The 17,764-nt window shown below is 43.6% G+C and overlaps 1 protein-coding gene across 2 annotated transcripts in view; it reads left to right on the top strand.

The window, feature by feature from the left end:
* The window catches only part of ADAMTS13 (ADAM metallopeptidase with thrombospondin type 1 motif 13), a 49,379-nt gene that overhangs the window by 16,673 nt on the left and 14,942 nt on the right, over positions 1-17,764 (top strand). For both annotated transcript variants that reach the window (XM_073640237.1, XM_073640238.1), the window contains exons 6-25: positions 74-157; positions 443-567; positions 1,201-1,347; positions 1,474-1,608; positions 1,800-1,950; positions 5,652-5,756; positions 5,906-6,057; positions 8,648-8,711; positions 8,879-9,005; positions 9,663-9,808; positions 9,964-10,084; positions 12,033-12,113; positions 14,119-14,300; positions 14,436-14,571; positions 14,663-14,792; positions 14,889-15,068; positions 15,661-15,850; positions 15,938-16,037; positions 16,374-16,503; positions 16,746-16,925. In XM_073640237.1, the coding sequence (XP_073496338.1) occupies positions 74-157; positions 443-567; positions 1,201-1,347; positions 1,474-1,608; positions 1,800-1,950; positions 5,652-5,756; positions 5,906-6,057; positions 8,648-8,711; positions 8,879-9,005; positions 9,663-9,808; positions 9,964-10,084; positions 12,033-12,113; positions 14,119-14,300; positions 14,436-14,571; positions 14,663-14,792; positions 14,889-15,068; positions 15,661-15,850; positions 15,938-16,037; positions 16,374-16,503; positions 16,746-16,925 (2,666 nt within the window). The remainder of the gene's footprint in view (positions 1-73; positions 158-442; positions 568-1,200; positions 1,348-1,473; positions 1,609-1,799; positions 1,951-5,651; positions 5,757-5,905; positions 6,058-8,647; positions 8,712-8,878; positions 9,006-9,662; positions 9,809-9,963; positions 10,085-12,032; positions 12,114-14,118; positions 14,301-14,435; positions 14,572-14,662; positions 14,793-14,888; positions 15,069-15,660; positions 15,851-15,937; positions 16,038-16,373; positions 16,504-16,745; positions 16,926-17,764) is intronic.

Consider the following 17,764-nt stretch of genomic DNA (forward strand, 5'->3'; position numbering starts at 1 on the left):
TACTAGATTTCAAATGAGGTGCCACCCACCCACCATTGTTGTGAAGCTGAGCTTTTATCTGTTCCTTTTATAGGGAGCAGAATTACTAAGAGATGTGTCTCTCGGTGCCACGCTCCGTGTCCATCTGGTGAAAATGATCATTCTGACTGAGCCAGAGGTAATGAGGTCTCGTCTAGGTTATATGCATATTTGTTTGGATTGCTAACTTCAATCTTCAATCTTACAATGGCTCCATGACATTGTGGAGATGGTTCTTGAACACCAATTTTAGTTGTCTTCTACTGGACAGAATCCACTGACCTGCTCATATCTGCCAAAGGTAAAGCCAGTACCCACCAAGAATCCACAAGCCAGGGTGTTGGTGCATGTACTGGCACAATAGATAGTAAAAACATCAGGATTAGGATGTTTCACCATGTTTTTCAAACTTTGCTTTCATCAGGCAGGAATCCAGATCGGTGCCAACCTCATGTCCTCCTTGATGAGTGTCTGTGAGTGGAGCAGAACCCTAAATCCTCTTAGTGACTCTGACCCTCAACACGCTGATCTGGTCCTTTATATCACCAGGTATACAGTAAAAATATCTTGAAATGGCCTTGTCCTTGGTACAAGCTCTGATTTCTGGGAATCGATCACCAGTTCATGTAGACATCTTATAATGGCCTTCAGAAATCTTCCCGTGTTGATAATATGAGGAAGAGGGTAGAGTCTTAGCTCAGTTTTGTTCCTGGTTCTACCTCTAGTTCCTAGGGCTCTACTCAACCACCAGTCCATGCAGACATCTTGTAATGGCCTTCAGAACTTTTCTCTTGTTGATGGCATGAGGAAGATGGTAGAGTCTTTGCTCAGTTTTGTTCCTGGTTCTACTTCTGGTTCCTACGACTCTACTCAACCACCAGTCCATGTGAACATCTTGTAATGGCCATCTTCCTATGATTGATGGTATGAAGAAGAGGATAGCATCCAAACTCGGATTTGTACCTGTTTGATCAGGGAGCATCTCTGGTTTGTCGGACTCTACCACCAGCCTAAGTAGACATCTTGTAATGACCTTCAGCCAGAGGTTACAATTGCAGATTTTGGTGTGGATGTTCCCATGCTGAAATGATGCAATTGGATCAGGTCCATATGAAACTACCGTACTGTGTTTGGATTGTGGATCAGAAAATTTATAAACAAATATACAATCTCCTATTGAAGGTTTGACCTGGAGTTACCTGATGGAAACAAGCAAGTACGTGGTGTCACCCAGTTAGGAGGCGCCTGTTCCTCCTCCTGGAGTTGCGTCATCACTGAAGACACGGGATTTGATCTGGGGATCACCATAGCTCACGAAATTGGACACAGGTGAAAAATGGGGGCCGATTACTACAGAAGACGTGTATACATGGACATATGCAGTTATTTATTTAGCAGCCAGTCAGACTTTTTGATGTTTGCCTTGCTCTTGATATTTTATCCTCTTCCCTGCAGTTTTGGAATAAATCATGATGGGACAGGAAACCACTGCGGTGGCGGTGGGAAAATCATGGCCGCTGAGGGAAGCCACAACAGTGTCCACCTGACATGGTCAGATTGTAGTAGGGAGCAGTTCCTTCAATTTCTCAGGTACCCAGTTAATCATCATTATTAAGAGTGCCCACTTGTGGCCCACCTTATGTGGTTTTACATAGGACTGCACTGTATTATCAGAGGATTATCACAATAGACCCCCATGCTATGATCATACACAACACATATCAGCTCTCTTAGCTTAATTCATTGACTTCTTTATAACCTCTGCGTTTATTTCCTTGCAGCAGTGACCAGGCGAATTGTATCGATGACCTGCCAGCGCTAGAAAGCAGCATCCCTGGCTGGAAGCCTGGTCTGTATTATGGAGCAGACGAGCAATGTAAAATCGCATTCGGGAGTTCGGCATTGGCCTGCACGTTTTCCTATAACAATCTGGTAGGAAGAGATTTAGTAATGATGGAGAAACCTATATGAAAAGTTTTAGGAGAAACTCAAGAGGTTTCACACTTTTGCCAGTTTTGATCAAATCAGGGAGTCAATCGATCGGAGACAAGAGAAACACAACCAATTCTGTCTGTGTCCCAGGCTTGTCTGCACTCAGATGCCTGGTTACAAGTTTTTATTACAAACCACAAAGACAAGAATGTGGGAATGGCTTACATTACGTTACCTAAAAAGGAAGATAAGTTGGGAAAAACAAAGTCGTAAATTATGTATTCTGCTAAATTCCTTAAAGACTGATTATATCTAGTTTTACTATAGTTTCAGAAACAAAGGAAAGCTTCATACAGAGACAGCTCTATATTAGATACAACGAAATAACACTTATAAAGCTAATATTAAAATACAAAATTATCAATTAGATATACAGTACAGACCAAAAGTTTGGACACACCTTCTCATTTAAAGATTTTTCTGTATTTTCATGACTATGAAAATTGTACATCCACACTGAAGGCATCAAAGCTATGAATTAACACATGTGGAATTATATACTTAACAAAAAAGTGTGAAACAACTGAAAATGTCTTATATTCTAGGTTCTTCAAAGTAGCCACCTTTTGCTTTGATGATTGCTTTGCACACTCTTGGCATTCTCTTGATGAGCTTCAAGAGGTAGTCACCGGAAATGGTCTTCCAACAATCTTGAAGGAGTTCCCAGAGATGCTTAGCACTTGTTGGCCCTTTTGCCTTCACTCTGCGGTACAGCTCACCCCAAACCATCTCGATTGGGTTCAGGTCTGGTGACTGTGGAGGCCAGGTCATCTGGCGTAGCACCCCATCACTCTCCTTCTTGGTCAAATAGCCCTTACACAGCCTGGAGGTGTGTTTGGGGTCATTGTCCTGTTGAAAAATAAATGATGGTCCAACTAAACGCAAACCGGATGGAAAAGCATGCCGCTGCAAGATTCTGTGGTAGCCATGCTGGTTCAGTATGCCTTCAATTTTGAATAAATCCCTTATAGTGTCATCAGCAAAGGACCCCCACACCATCACACCTCCTCCTCCATGCTTCACGGTGGGAACCAGGCATGTAGAGTCCATCTGTTCACCTTTTCTGCATCGCACAAAGACATGGTGGTTGGAACCAAAGATCTCAAATTTGGACTCATCAGACCAAAGCACAGATTTCCACTGGTCTAATGTCTATTCCTTGTGTTCTTTAGCCCAAACAAGTCTCTTCTGCTTGTTGCCTGTCCTTAGCAGTGGTTTCCTAGCAGCTATTTTACCATGAAGGCCTGCTGCACAAAGTCTCCTCTTAACAGTTGTTGTAGAGATGTTTCTGCTGCTAGAACTCTGTGTGGCATTGACCTGGTCTCTAATCTGAGCTGCTGTTAACCTGCGATTTCTGAGGCTGGTGACTCGGATAAACTTATCCTCAGAAGCAGAGGTGACTCTTGGTCTTCCTTTCCTGGGGCAGTCCTCATGTGAGACAGTTTCTTTGTAGCGCTTGATGGTTTTTGCAACTGCACTTGGGGACACTTTTAAAGTTTTCCCAATTTTTCGCACTGACTGACCTTCATTTCTTAAAGTAATGATGGCCACTCGTTTTTCTTTACTTAGCTGCTTTTTTCTTGCCATAATACAGTCTATTCAGTAGGACTATCAGCTGTGTATCCACCAGACTTCTGCACAACACAACTGATGGTCCCAACCCCATTTATAAGGCAAGAAAACCCACTTATTAAACCTGACAGGGCACACCTGTGAAATGAAAACCATTTCCGGTGACTACCTCTTGAAGCTCATCAAGAGAATGCCAAGAGTGTTCAAAGCAGTCACACTTTTTTGTTAAGTATATAATTCCACATGTGTTAATTCATAGTTTTGAAGCCTTCATTGTGAATGTACAATTTTCATAGTCATGAAAATACAGAAAAATCTTTAAATGAGAAGGTGTGTCCAAACTTTTTGTCTGTACTGTATATATATATTTAATTGTCAAAAATAATATTCAAAGCAAAGTATAAATATTTACCATAACATTACTTTTGCAACCAATTGCTTTAATTGCTCCATTACAAATAAAATAAAAAATTAAGAAACTTCTTGGTTAAAAATGACTGTATTTTCACATGACCATATTTTCAGCCCGAGTGGCATTCGTGGAAATAAAACTGACAGCACTCGGACCAACGTTATTCAATTTGGCTGTTCAGATTATCTTCTTTTTTTTTAACATGAACTGTATGACCACTTAAAAAAAAAAATCGCACTAGCCTCTTCTGTATTTCGGATGGGTGTGCAAAAAGGAATCACATCCTGAATGGATAGCATCCGATTTTTATGGAGTTCTTAACATAGGAAACTGTATTTGGTCTCGTAAGTTCTACTCACTGCTGATGTATAAAAATGGATGCCATACAGATGGCAATATAGATGAAAAATCATTCTTTTTTTATGGATGAAAACAGGACGATTTTATAAACCGATGTGTGAACTTAGCCAAAGGCTGGGTGTGAAACAGTGGAGTAGACAGAGAGAAAGAGTAATTGTCCCGTAGAAGATTGACCTGCTTTTACTTCAAGAACAGCCATCCTCCATTCTAAAAAGTAAATGTACTGGGGGGCACTAGAGATGTTCATACTATATACTGTGGGGTCTATAAAGAGAATGAATGACTATACAACGATTAGGGCTAGAACTAATTGTCATAAGGATACCGCAACAGAGAGGGGCCAGAAGATCGCAGTGTCTGGTTTCACAAACTCCTGCACCGCTTAGAAGTACAGTACTTCTCCATCATATTAAACATTGCAGGTTTTTTCCTTGCTAGCAGTGCAAGGGTTAATCTGTTCAGTTGAAGCTCCTGGAGCTTTCCTACTTGGATTGTCTCAGCTGTTCAGTGTTGGCCACTACCCTCTGCTATATATGCTCGCCTCTCGCACTTAGGGATTGCCAGTGTTAGTTCTTACTGCCTGATTTGGAGTTGGAAGTGTGGTTTGTGGTTGGAGTTGGCATTTGGAGATTTGTTAAGGAGATTGTTGTGTGGAGTTTGTTTGTGTGCACATCCCCATCCTCTCCTATTTGGTTTCTACTTCCTTTCACTCCCTTGTGTTCCACTCTGTTGTTTGGTGAGTGTATTTTGTATGTTTTTTATTTTCATTTATCCCAGTCAGTGTTCCCTTGTTTGTCTGGTTAGTGTATACCTATACACTTTGGCTTCCCACCTCCCCCGGTGAGGGAGGCGACAGATTAGGGTTCATATAGGAGCATAGCAAGGCATGTTAACCCGGCATCTCCACTTTGAGGAGTAATCTGGGGGACAGGGATAGACTATGGCACCCCTAGTTCTAGGGACCTGGTTAGCGCCCACAGTCCCAAGGCACTGCGTGACACTAGTGTTTCTGTTGGTACCATTCTCTAGCTTTAGGAACTTGGTGAATATCTTTATGCATCTTTTCTGCATCTTTTTCCACTTGTCCGTACAACCAGTTCGATAACATGTCATCTGTTCAACTGGAAATTGTTGTCATCTTCTTGGAGTCCCCGCTTTCAAGCAGCTTTTGCCAAAATCTTGCCTGGCCTGCCAGAAGCAAGAGAGATCTACTCTATTTCAGGAGACCCCCCAGACCATCCCAGAGAGCACATTCGTATGCTCCTTTAAAGTTTTCTTGTGTCACTTTTTCTCATAGGACTCATGCAGCGTCCTCTCCTGTCACATCAATCAACAAGACCGGACCAGCTGTAACCGTCTACTTGTTCCATTACTTGACGGCACTGAGTGTGGTGAGAACAAGGTAACATTTTATAAATTAGAAGCCAGAACGATTGCCTGCGGCAGTCTGACCGTGATATACGTTTTGCAACCACTGGTCCAGGAGCGGGTAACTAGTGCAGACAATGAAATGTTCCTGGATTTAATGGTCTCTTTATTGTCTTTCCTCAGTGGTGTCATAAGGGTCGCTGTACTTCTCTTGCGGAGCTGAATCCAGTATCTGTGGTCCATGGAATCTGGTCTATGTGGAGCAGTTTTACTTCTTGTTCTCGCAGTTGCGGAGGAGGAGTAATCATCAGGAAACGTCAATGCAACAACCCGAGGTAACACACTAGTTTAGGGGGTTGTCCACTTTGGACCAGCGTTGTCTTGTTGCCCATCCAAAAAGATGTCAGTAGATCACATCCGCTCAGATATGTGCAGTTGGACAGTTTGGGCACAAATGGGTTAGGGCACTTTACAGGAAGCAGCAGCCACTAAGTTTTGGATGTCACGGTTGGTCTGAGCTTACAAATCCCTCCAATGTGATCTGAGACATGTCTGAAGATCATTTTTGGATGAAATTCCCATTTAATGAGTATAATGATGTCTTCCTGTCATGCAACGTGTGGGAAAGACTAAGTGCAACACGAAGGGATGAGGGGAAGGGAGTCCAGACACTAGGGAAAGGGGGGGTGGAGACCTCCTAGGCTGATCTGATATCACCCTGTCTCCCCTAACATCCCTATATTGGTTCCTCACCAATCGCCATACAGGAACCTAAAACCCTTTATTTCCCTAGAGCTAGGCCCTTGCTAGGGAAGGGGGGAATGAGCACTAGTCAGTCCCCACTAAAAACTAAAGATAACAAGGTAGACAGACACGGGGGGAAAGTAACTTAGCTTGAGCTGATTTCAGAGAGAAAGCACATACATCTTATTAGCACCAGAGAGGAAGTAAAAACAACACGAGCTTTCACAAGGAAACATATGAATATCACCGGCACCTTCGTGCTGCAAAGTGAAATTATTTAAACACCCAGGCCAGGGTGTCAATCAGAACGGAAGGAGGTAGCCACTTGGTCCTAGAATGAAACAGCTAAGAAGGTGTCTGTAATGCCAAATGAAGAGATCTTCTGCAACCAACTGCAGGGCGACTGTCTGTCACATCTGACACACCCGTGACACTTCCTTTGGCTTACTGGGGCATGCCTGACCTCACAGACCATCACTAGTGGCCACCAATCTTGTGTCTTTATGCATAATCACAAAAGGACTTTGTGACGCGCCCAGGGGATGGGGACGACTCGGCGCCCGGGCCTTGTTGTTGCCAGATCTTGGGGGATGTCGCGGTGGCCAGCTCCCGGGCCCGTACCCTGGGGTCACTCTTAAAAGAAAGGGGGGAAGTTATATGGGATAGGGGAATGTTCGTGACGCCACCCGTGGTGTCTGGTGAGGATCACCAGCGCTGCGACAGTCCTCTGAGGCAGATGTTCAGGCAGCTTAGTTTGTACGGCTCCCCACAGGTGGATCGGGGCCTCAGGGCAGTGTAAAGAGAGTGTAGAATAGAGCGTTGGCGGGTGCAGAGCCACAGAGAGGAAGAACAGACAGAGGCGGTAGCTGAAGTCATCCATGTCTTTACTCACTTTGGTGCGTAGTCAGCTCAGAGCTTCTCTTTGCTGTCACATGGCGAGCTGCGGCCGCCAGGGTGGGGTTCAGCACACTCCAGGTAGTTCAGGAGCACTTGTCAGGACCCCGCGCTCTAGTGTGTTCCTCTCTTGTTCAACTTCTTCCCGCCTTGTGTCCCCCACTGAGTCCCGTACGGGTACTGCGATGTCCCTTGTGGGTAACGTGTAGTTCTCGGACCGACTGGGTGCCCTTTTTGGTGGCTTGTGGTGAGAACGTGGCGTAAGGCCGGGTCCCTCTGGATAAACTCAGATTAGGGTATACAGGTGGCGACTCCGCTTCGTCCGTATCCCCCTGGGATCCACATAAGCCTCCGGACTTTTCCGACAGAGACCTGAAGTGCAAAGTCAGATAATCGGGGACCGGTACCCCCTCTTGCGGCAGGGTCTCTCTGGCTGGGCCAGAATAAGCTATGCAGGTGGCGACTCCGCTCCATCCGCACCCCCTGAGATCCTTTCGCCTGTGGAGCCTAACTCCTCTGCTCCCCTCCTGGGCCTTCTTGCTTGGACCCTGACCGGGGACAGAGCCGGTTATAACTCTGCCCCGACCCCCCGTCTCGAGGCCTGAGACCGGGGACCGTAGACCCTCAGCTGGCTGCAGCCTTGTGCCGACTTGCTGTCCCAAGGACCCACAACCAAATACCTTGTTATTAAAATGGCCTCCAGTTATATAGAATTCTAGTAAAGTGCTTAGGTAAATGCTTCCTCCACCCTCAATCACTACGTGGTTCCCCCCAACTCCTCCATTCAGGCCCGGGGCAGCACTATGGTGCTTTAAGCCCTCTTCAGAACTGGAGTGGTGTAGTGTTGAGTGTGTGGTTGGGGTCCTGTGAGGTACTCCATCCTTACCTGGGAGAGGAGATACCACACCTCATTCTGAGGTGCAGTACCCCTGTGGCGACTGAACCCTCAGGGGCACCACATTTGCATAGATTTGGCCCATCATTATGAGATTGTGGGGTGTCACCTCTGGCACTTGAAGGGGAAATAATGCACAAGCTTGAGCTCTGCATCCCCATAGTTTTCTTAATCTCTGTACCTCGTAATGCAGCCGAGTCTTATTCTCTTGAATAGGTCTCAGCTGAAGTAGCAGGCACAGTCAGTACCGAAAGGATGGAGCTGTGCCACGTCAATGTAAAAAAAGGAAGCGGCATCTAAGCTTTCCCCCCACCAAAGTTTGTGCAGTGTTATATTGTACAACATGGTTCATTTCTATTCTTCTTTGTATTTTGAACTTATTATTCCCACAGACCTGCATTTGGTGGTCGCAACTGCGAAGGTCCAAACCTTCAGGCTGAAATGTGTAATACACAGGTAGGGTACAGGATTTCATTTACTTTATTTTGATACCATACACTGTATTATGGATATCTCCTACCAGTGGTCCTCACCTATCAGGTCATATTGGAAGTTTCTATCCTCACAACAGCTGGAGAACCTCAGGTTGGAGACCAATGCTATAAAAAAATATTTTTTTTCAGGCCTGTGACACAACACAACTGGAGTTTATGACCGAGCAGTGTGCTGCCACTGATGATAAGCCGCTTTTCCTTTCTCAAGGTCAACCATCTTACTACCACTGGACATCAGTAGCTGGGTTTGCTCAAGGTGAGTGAGATTTTTTTCTCATGGTCTTTACTATAATACGTAAATATATAATGGAGCATAGTTTCACATTATTACTAGTTCACAGCTTTATAGCCACGTTGCTGCTCTGCTTCACATCATAACTGGTGTCCAGCACTACAACCCATTGGCTCATCATTTCCCAATCTATGTGGTCCCTATGCCTAAGCTTTCAACCAGTTTAATGGGAACCTGTCAGGGCAATTTAACTTCTGAAACAATTGGTATGGCTACATAGGTCTTAGTACAACAATAAGAATGATACCGTTTTTGTAGAAAGCCGATGTGCCAGCGCTGAGAAATCGAGCTTTGAAGTCTAATGAAAATTAGCCAGGAAGTGCATCAGGGGGCGTGTCTAATAAGGGGCGTGTCTATATACCAGTGAATTGGGGGCGTGTCGATGTGCCAGTGCACTTCCTGGATAATTTGCATGTGACTTCAAAGCTTGATTTCTCTGCACAGACACATCAGATTACTACAAGATAGGTATCATTTTGATTGTTACACTAGGACACATACAGGCATCTCAGTTGTTTTGGTATTAAAATAGTCCTGTGACATTCCCTTTAAGTACATAGAAACCAAAACGGTTTTTCTAAATCAGGAATGGAGCTTTGACCACAGCATGTTCTTCCTCAGGTGATACATTGTGCCAGCATATGTGTCGTGCTCAGGGGCAGAACTTCATGGTGAAACGTGGCGACGCTTTTATGGATGGTACACGGTGTGAGCTAAGTGGCGAGACAGATGCCGCGTTCAAGCTGTGTATAGCTGGACGATGTAAGGTGAGAACCAGGCAGTTAAAACTCCTATGTTGTCATGCTGTGTTGTTGTATTGGAAGCTAAAATCTTATAGAAGACCATATAGACATGATATCAGAGTAGGTGGGAAGCGATTCTTATGAAATTACCCTGTGTGTAATACAGGTATCTTGCTCAGGTCTTTGGCTGTGATGGAGTCCTGGATTCTGGGTTGGTGATGGACCAATGCCGGGTATGTGGTGGAGACAACGGCACGTGCAGTAGAGTCAGTGGGATCTTCAGTGAGGGAATAGCTGGTGGTGAGTGACAAACGTACTACATGATGTCACATCTGCTATCTTTTTAGAAGTAATGGCATCCCCTTTAACATGGTACATACAGGGTGGGCCATTTATATGAATACACCTAAATTAAATGAGAATGGTTGGTGATATCAACTTCCTGTTTGTGGCACATTAGTATATGGGAGAGGGAAAACTTTTCCAGATGGGTGGTGACCATGGCAGCCATTTTGAAGTCGGCCATTTTGGATCCAACTTTATTTTTTTCAATGGGAAGAGGGTCATGTGACACCTCAAACTTATTGAGAAATTCATAAGAAAAACAATAGTGTGTTACATAGTTACATAGTTTATAAGGCCGAAAAAAGACAAGCGTCCATCCAGTTCAGCCTATTTCTTGTGCACTGCAGCTATTCCGCAGCGTTGATCCAGGGGAAGGCAAAAAAAAACCATGCTGTATAGGCCAGTTTACATCATTGAGGAAAAATTCACTTCCCGACACCAATCTGGCAGTCAGATTAAATCCCTGGATTAATTAACTAAGCATAAGATGTAATTTTATTGTTCTCAAGAAAGGTGTCCAGGCCTCTCTTGAACTCATTAAGTGAGTTGGACATCACCACTTCCTCTCCCAGAGAGTTCCAGAGTCTCACGGCTCTGACCGTAAAGAATCCCCTTCTATGCTGGTGCAGGACCCTCCTTTCCTCCAGACGCATAGTGTGCCCCCTCGTCTTTGTCACCATCCTTGGTATAAACAGGTCATGGGAGAGATCTCTGTACTGCCCCCTGATGTATTTATACATGTTTATGAGGTCTCCCCTAAGCCTTCTCTTTTCCAACGTAAATAGGCCTAATTTTGACAACCTCTCTGGGTATTCTAGTCCCTCCATTCCCTTTATTACCTTAGTCGCCCTAGTGTGCTTGGTTTTAACGTAACTTTATTCTTTCATGAGTTTTTTACAAGTTTATGACCACTTATAAAATATGTTCAAAGTGCTGCCCATTGTGTTGGATTGTCAATGCAACCCTCTTCTCCCACTCTTGACACACGGATAGCAACACCGCAGAAGAAATGCTAGCACAGGCTTCCAGTATCCGTTGTTTCAGATGCTGCACATCTCGTATCTTGATGGTATGGTGTGGTATATGGGGTACAAAGATAGTGGGGCCATTCTTCATCAGTGGAAACCTCAATGCCACTGGATATCTGAAATTGCTACATGATGATGTGTTGCCCTCTTTATGCACTGAAGATGGCACGTTCCCTGAGTTTTTCCAACAAGATGGTGCACCACCACATTATGGGTGTCAGGTCCGAGCATTCCTACGTGAACAGTTTCCTGGAAAGTGGATTGGTCATCGTGGGCCAGTTGAATGGCCACCAATGTCTCCCGATCTGACCCTCTTAGACTTTTATCTTTGGGGTCATCTGAAGGCAATTGTCTATGCTGTGAAGATATGAGATGTGCAGCATCTGAAACAACGGATACTGGAAGCCTGTGCTAGCATTTCTTCTGCGGTGTTGCTATTCGTGTGTCAAGAGTGGGAGAAGAGGGTTGCATTGACAATCCAACACAATGGGCAGCACTTTGAACACATTTTATAAGTGGTCATAAACTTGTAAAAAACTCATGAAAGAATAAAGTTATGTTAAAACCAAGCACACCATTGTTTTTCTTATGAAATTCTCAATAAGTTTGATGTGTCACATGACCCTCTTCCCATTGAAAAAAATAAAGTTGGATCCAAAATGGCCAACTTCAAAATGGCCACCATGGTCACCACCCATCTGGCAAAGTTTCCCCCTCCCATATACTAATGTGCCACAAACAGGAAGTTGATATCACCAACCATTCCCATTTAATTTAGGTGTATCCATATAAATGGCCCACCCTGTAGATTATTGGCCTAGTTTTGGATATATTATAAAGTTTATAATCTAATTTTACATTTTTTTGCATTTCAGCTTATGTCACCTTTCTCATAGTTCCTGTCGGCTCCATGACAATACATGTGACCAACCGGAAACCTCTTTTCACACATTTAGGTAAATGAAGGAGTCCCACAGTCATTTGGTGACAGTAACGATATAAAATTGAGATAATACACAGTGATGTCACAGTACAAAGATAATACACACAGTGATGTCACTGCAAAGGTATAATACACACAGTGATGTCACAGTACAAAGATAATACACACAGTGATGTCACTGCAAAGGTATAATACACACAGTGATGTCACAGCACAGAGATAATACACAGTGATGTCACAGCAAAGGTATAATACACACAGTGATGTCACAGCACAGAGATAATACACAGTGATGTCACAGCACAAAGATAATACACACAGTGATGTCACAGTACAAGGGATAATACACACAGTGATGTCACAGTACAGAGATAATACACAGTGATATCACAGTACAAAGATAATACACACAGTGATGTCACAGTACAGGGATAATACACACAGTGATGTCACAGTACAGATATAATACACACAGTGATGTCACAGTACAGGGATAATATACAGTGATGTCACAGTTCAAAGATAATACACACAGTGATGTCACAGTACAGGGATAATACACACAGTGATGTCACAGTACAGAGATAATACACACAGTGATGTCACAGTACAGGGATAATATACAGTGATGTCACAGTACAAAGATAATACACAGTGATGTCACAGTACAGGGATAATATACAGTGATGTCACAGTACAAAGATAATACACACAGTGATGTCACAGTACAGGGATAATATACAGTGATGTCACAGCACAAGTATAATACACACAGTGATGTCACAGTACAGAGATAATACACAGTGATGTCATAGTACAAAGATAATGCTCATAGTGATGTCACAGTACAGAGATAATACACAGTGATGTCATAGTACAGAGATAATACACACAGTGATGTCACAGCACAAGTATAATACACACAGTGATGTCACAGTACAGGGATAATACACACAGTGATGTCACAGCACTAGTATAATACACAGTGATGTCACAGTACAGAGATAATACACACAGTGATGTCACAGCAAAGGTATAATACACACAGTGATGTCACAGCACTAGTATAATACACAGTGATGTCACAGTACAGAGATAATACACACAGTGATGTCACAGCACTAGTATAATACACACAGTGATGTCACAACACTAGTATAATACACAGTGATGTCACAGCACTAGTATAATACACACAGTGATGTCACAGCACTAGTATAATACACAGTGATGTCACAGCACTAGTATAATACACACAGTGATGTCACAGCACTAGTATAATACACACAGTGATGTCACAGTGCAGAGTTCATACACAGCAGAATTAATACACAGTGATGTCACAGCAAAGTTATAACACATATAAAGTGATGTCACGGTACACAGGTATTACACCCAATGATGTCACAGTACAGCAATGATGCACACGGTGGTGTCGCAGTACAAAATAATAAACACTGATGTCACAGTATAGCAATCATGTACAGAGTGATGTGACAATACAGGGATAATGCACACTGTGATCTCATAGCACAGGAATAATGTACTTATACAGTATTGGGAGCATAGGAAAAATGTATAATGAACACATGATATCACAACAGAGTAAAGTAGTATTTCAATGCAGTAAAAGTAATGCAGCAGAGAAGAGCTAATGGGTACAGCAGAAAAACCATGGGGCTCCACAGTAAAGATTATATTGGAGCCAAGTTAAAATTTCCATTGCCCATACTCCTAAGTGCACCTTCTGAGTGTGGATGGGCCCCATAGCAGCTGTGACTACTACCCTGGTGGTTACACCCTTGTGTTGGGGTTTAGAAGGAGTGCTTGTGATAGTTGTACGTAGCTCCTATTATCCTATTTTGCTATTTCTCAACTATTCCAAAGGAGTAAAAGCTCCAATAAAAGAGATTTAGATGTTCATAGATTAAGGTGATCGACATCGAGAATATATGTAAAACGGGGTGGGGTCAAAAGCCACAACTACTGGAATCTTCAGCTACTTTCTGACTCTATAGCTGTAAAGGAAAGCACGGAGTATATTGTAGCTGGAAAGAAAAGTATCTCTATGAATGTCACTCATCCCTCAATGTTGGAAGATGAACAGATGGAGTTCAGACTGTTTCTTACTCCCGAGAAGCTTCCCCATCAGGAAAAGATCAGCATTGATGGTCCAACCACATCCGAGATAGAGATACAGGTAATATTTGCAAGAGGGTGCCAGCATTCTAAGGCTAGCTGAGGAAATTTGCACTGCCCTGGTTCGGCTACCTAAATGGATGCCAGATCAGGGCTGTGCAGATCTTTTTGCTCTTTTTGTTTTTTTTTGTCATAGGTTTACAGAAAATATGGTCCAGAATATGGAGAGAGTACAAATCCTGACATTGGATACAGTTACTATGTTCCTAAGAAAGACCATTCTTATGCATGGATGTCAGTACATGGACCGTGCTCAGCAACTTGTGGTGGCGGTATTACCAATAATCCATTTTATATGAAAGCTCCAACATTTTCTGCATTTTTTAGCCATTGGTAATGAATGATACTGCCTCTTCCCTCCAGGCGTTCAGATGGTATCCCATGAATGCTTTGACCTTACGCTCCAAGAAGTGGTTGAATCAAAATTATGTAATAATTCAAACTATATCAGACCCTCTAAGGAACCCTGCCGGAACGATCTGTGTCCTCCAAGGTACATAGCTAAATTCTCTAACTATGAAGAAAGTGTAGAGTACTGAAGGCTTCCTTGAACCATAATTAGTCATATTGACTTTATCTTCATTTCTAGGTGGGATGTGAAGGTGTCTTCTCCATGCACGGTCTCCTGTGGAGGTGGCATCATGCTGAGGACAGTGCACTGTATCCAAAAGCAAAATGATATGGAGACAATAATATCTGATCGGTACTGCGGCCACACACCTAGACCTGAGGGCTTCACTACCTGTCACCCTGAGGCCTGTCCTGCAAGGTAGCTCCATAAAATTATGAGTTATACATTAAATAGGATTGATTTTTAAGCAGCTTTGGTTGCAACTCGTACTTGATTCATTTAGAAAAAGTTGGCCAAATCCAGACAACATCGGTTGACTCTCCTACACCCAAAGGGATCTCCCAAATCTTGCCCAAGAAAAGGTGGAAAAAAGGACATGTTGAATTTTAACTCCTGATCCTTTGGGTGTCCCTGAAGATAAGCCACCACCTTATGCTAATATATGTTGAATTGAGTGTACATGGGAGGAAAATCTGTTGGCCAAATGAGCACGAGGCCTTTGGCAACTGAAAGTGTGCGGTCCTCTATAGTCGACCGTGTGGCCAAGTTGGCAGGAACCAGAGTCTCTATAGTCTTTTATTTCTCCTCCTGGAATGGACATGGCCAAGAAAAGATGTTTCTCATGTGGTTGAGGAAGTACATCAATTGTCTATCTTGGCCTGATAGAAGTTTTTAATACGGAAACAGTGGACAAAAGAGTGGAGGAAGTTTCCCGTTATATTTGATAGGTGCAGCTACTAAATCTTAAAAATTCAGTTCCTTTGTGAGATTTGTTTTTTGCTCTTTGTAGGTGGGAAATGTCGGAGCCCGGTCCTTGCTCAGCCGTTTGTGGATCCGGTCTAGCAAAGCGTAACTTTTCTTGTGTGGAGTCACAGTCTGGTTTGGAAACCATAGTGGATGACTCCAATTGCTCAGGGCATGAGAGGCCGACATCCCTGGTCCAGTGTGTGGTCAGCGTCTGCCCCGTCGGCTGGGATAGAGTAAGTATTATGTCCAGCTGAAGCTTAACAGGAAAACGCTAAATTATGCCGATTACATTTTGGATGTTGGTTGTGTTCTTGCCATAGATTATACCTTCAGTAAATAAAGATATCAATGGCATCAACAGGACAGACGTGTATGTGTGGAGTCCAGTCCAGGGGGAATGCTCCGTCACTTGCGGTACCGGTAAGTATTCCCCGATGGTGTAACATTAGCTTTGGATTTCCTCAGATCAATCAACAAGTAGTAATTAGAGAATGAGCCTTAACCTAACTACTAAGAACTACAAGCCTAGATCTGCTGGGGCTGGAAAAGCCTTCATGACTACCCGGAATGCTACATAGATGGTGGTTTTTAGGTATCAAAGGGCTAATGGAAATCCATTTTTATGTTACTTACGATAATAGGAGAGAAAAAAGGCTAAGCTCCATGGGCTATTAGAAGACCAAGACTTCTACATGTTTACATTTGGACAGTCGTATAAACCTATGTAATATTATACTTATACTATCCCTCTCTTAGGTATTTCAGAGCTCCAATATATTTGTGTTGACTTTTATGCCAAAGAGGAGACCACGGAGGAGAACTGTAACCAAACTTTGAAGCCGGAGACACAACATAAGCCATGTCAGCCCCAAAGCTGTCCACCAGAGTAATGAGATCCTACGTATTTTGTCATTATTTTACTGTTTCTAAGCACATTATTTATTACGTCAAAATAAGAAAAAGCACAAACAGGTAACAATTGTGCAATTACCCATGGCTTCCGAAAACTGGGACAGTATGAGTAAGACAAATGTTTGTGGTGGGTGGATCTGTCTGAGAATTGCTACCTGACACTTTGACTTGTAGTTCTGATGTTATTCTAATAGTTTTTGATATTTTTTCCTATAGATGGGAAGTGATGGAGTTGTCGCCATGTCCTGTGACTTGTGGAGGAGGAATAATCCCCCTGACTGTGGCCTGCATGAGGAGAGATAATAACATCACCTATCACCTACCTCATTCCAATTGCAGCCCAATCCCACGTCCAAACTCCATGAAAGAGTGCGCCATGGAGCCCTGTCCTGTCCGGTAATGATTCTCCGAGTATGAGCTGCCTCCAATCATTCTGGTGGATTGCCCTTTACTGATATGTTGATTCTGCACATCAATGTCGGCAAAACTTGCAGCCTACGATGGGGCTGGTCAAGCACAAATTTGTTGGGTCCTCACGAGTCTCCCTTGATGGCAGATATTGGGGAAAGGGTCAGATAGTTGACTTCCAACATGTCCAATCCTTTTTTTCTCAAGGGACATAAGCCACTTCTTTAGGCCCTCTATTCTCTCCATCCCCCCAACATGCATGCTCCAAAAAGAGGGAGCTGCCAACCGAACAAGTTTTGGTCCCCAGCTATCAGAAGTGCATGGCCAATTTTAGGGAAAGGGACCCTGACAAAGAATAAAAAGGACTACACTTCTGTTGTTTTTATTACTCTACCACACTGCTAGTCACTTCGTATAGTTGGACTTAAAGATTATTTCTCCCCATCTCTTTTCCAAAATCCTGAGATTGATTCTCCATTCCCCTATGCAGAGGGGATCCTAGGAGCACAATGAGGTTTTTCAACTTAGCTCTATTCTAGGTTGTCAACCTTTGAAGAATTTGTTTTCTTCTCCTCACCCATGACAGCACACCTTGAGAGGGATCCGCCCCATCAAGGACAGGAAACCGTCTGAAATAAAAGGGCGGTACCTCTCCCTCGCTTCAGTTGGTTTCCTGTCCTTGATGGGCACCTGTCTGGAAAAAGAAGACTTACCTGGGTCTGTTCCGGTGTTGAAGAGCGGGCACTGGCCTGTGCACCGGGTTCCAGCCTCCAGAAGCGCCGTCCGCAGCTCCCCTGGGGTCCTGCGTCCGAGCGGGCGCACGTGAT

This window comes from Phyllobates terribilis, unplaced genomic scaffold (assembly GCF_046119375.1).
Source record: "Phyllobates terribilis strain yellow unplaced genomic scaffold, ASM4611937v1 Scaffold_7__3_contigs__length_470593459, whole genome shotgun sequence".
Classification (NCBI taxonomy): Eukaryota; Metazoa; Chordata; class Amphibia; order Anura; family Dendrobatidae; genus Phyllobates; species Phyllobates terribilis.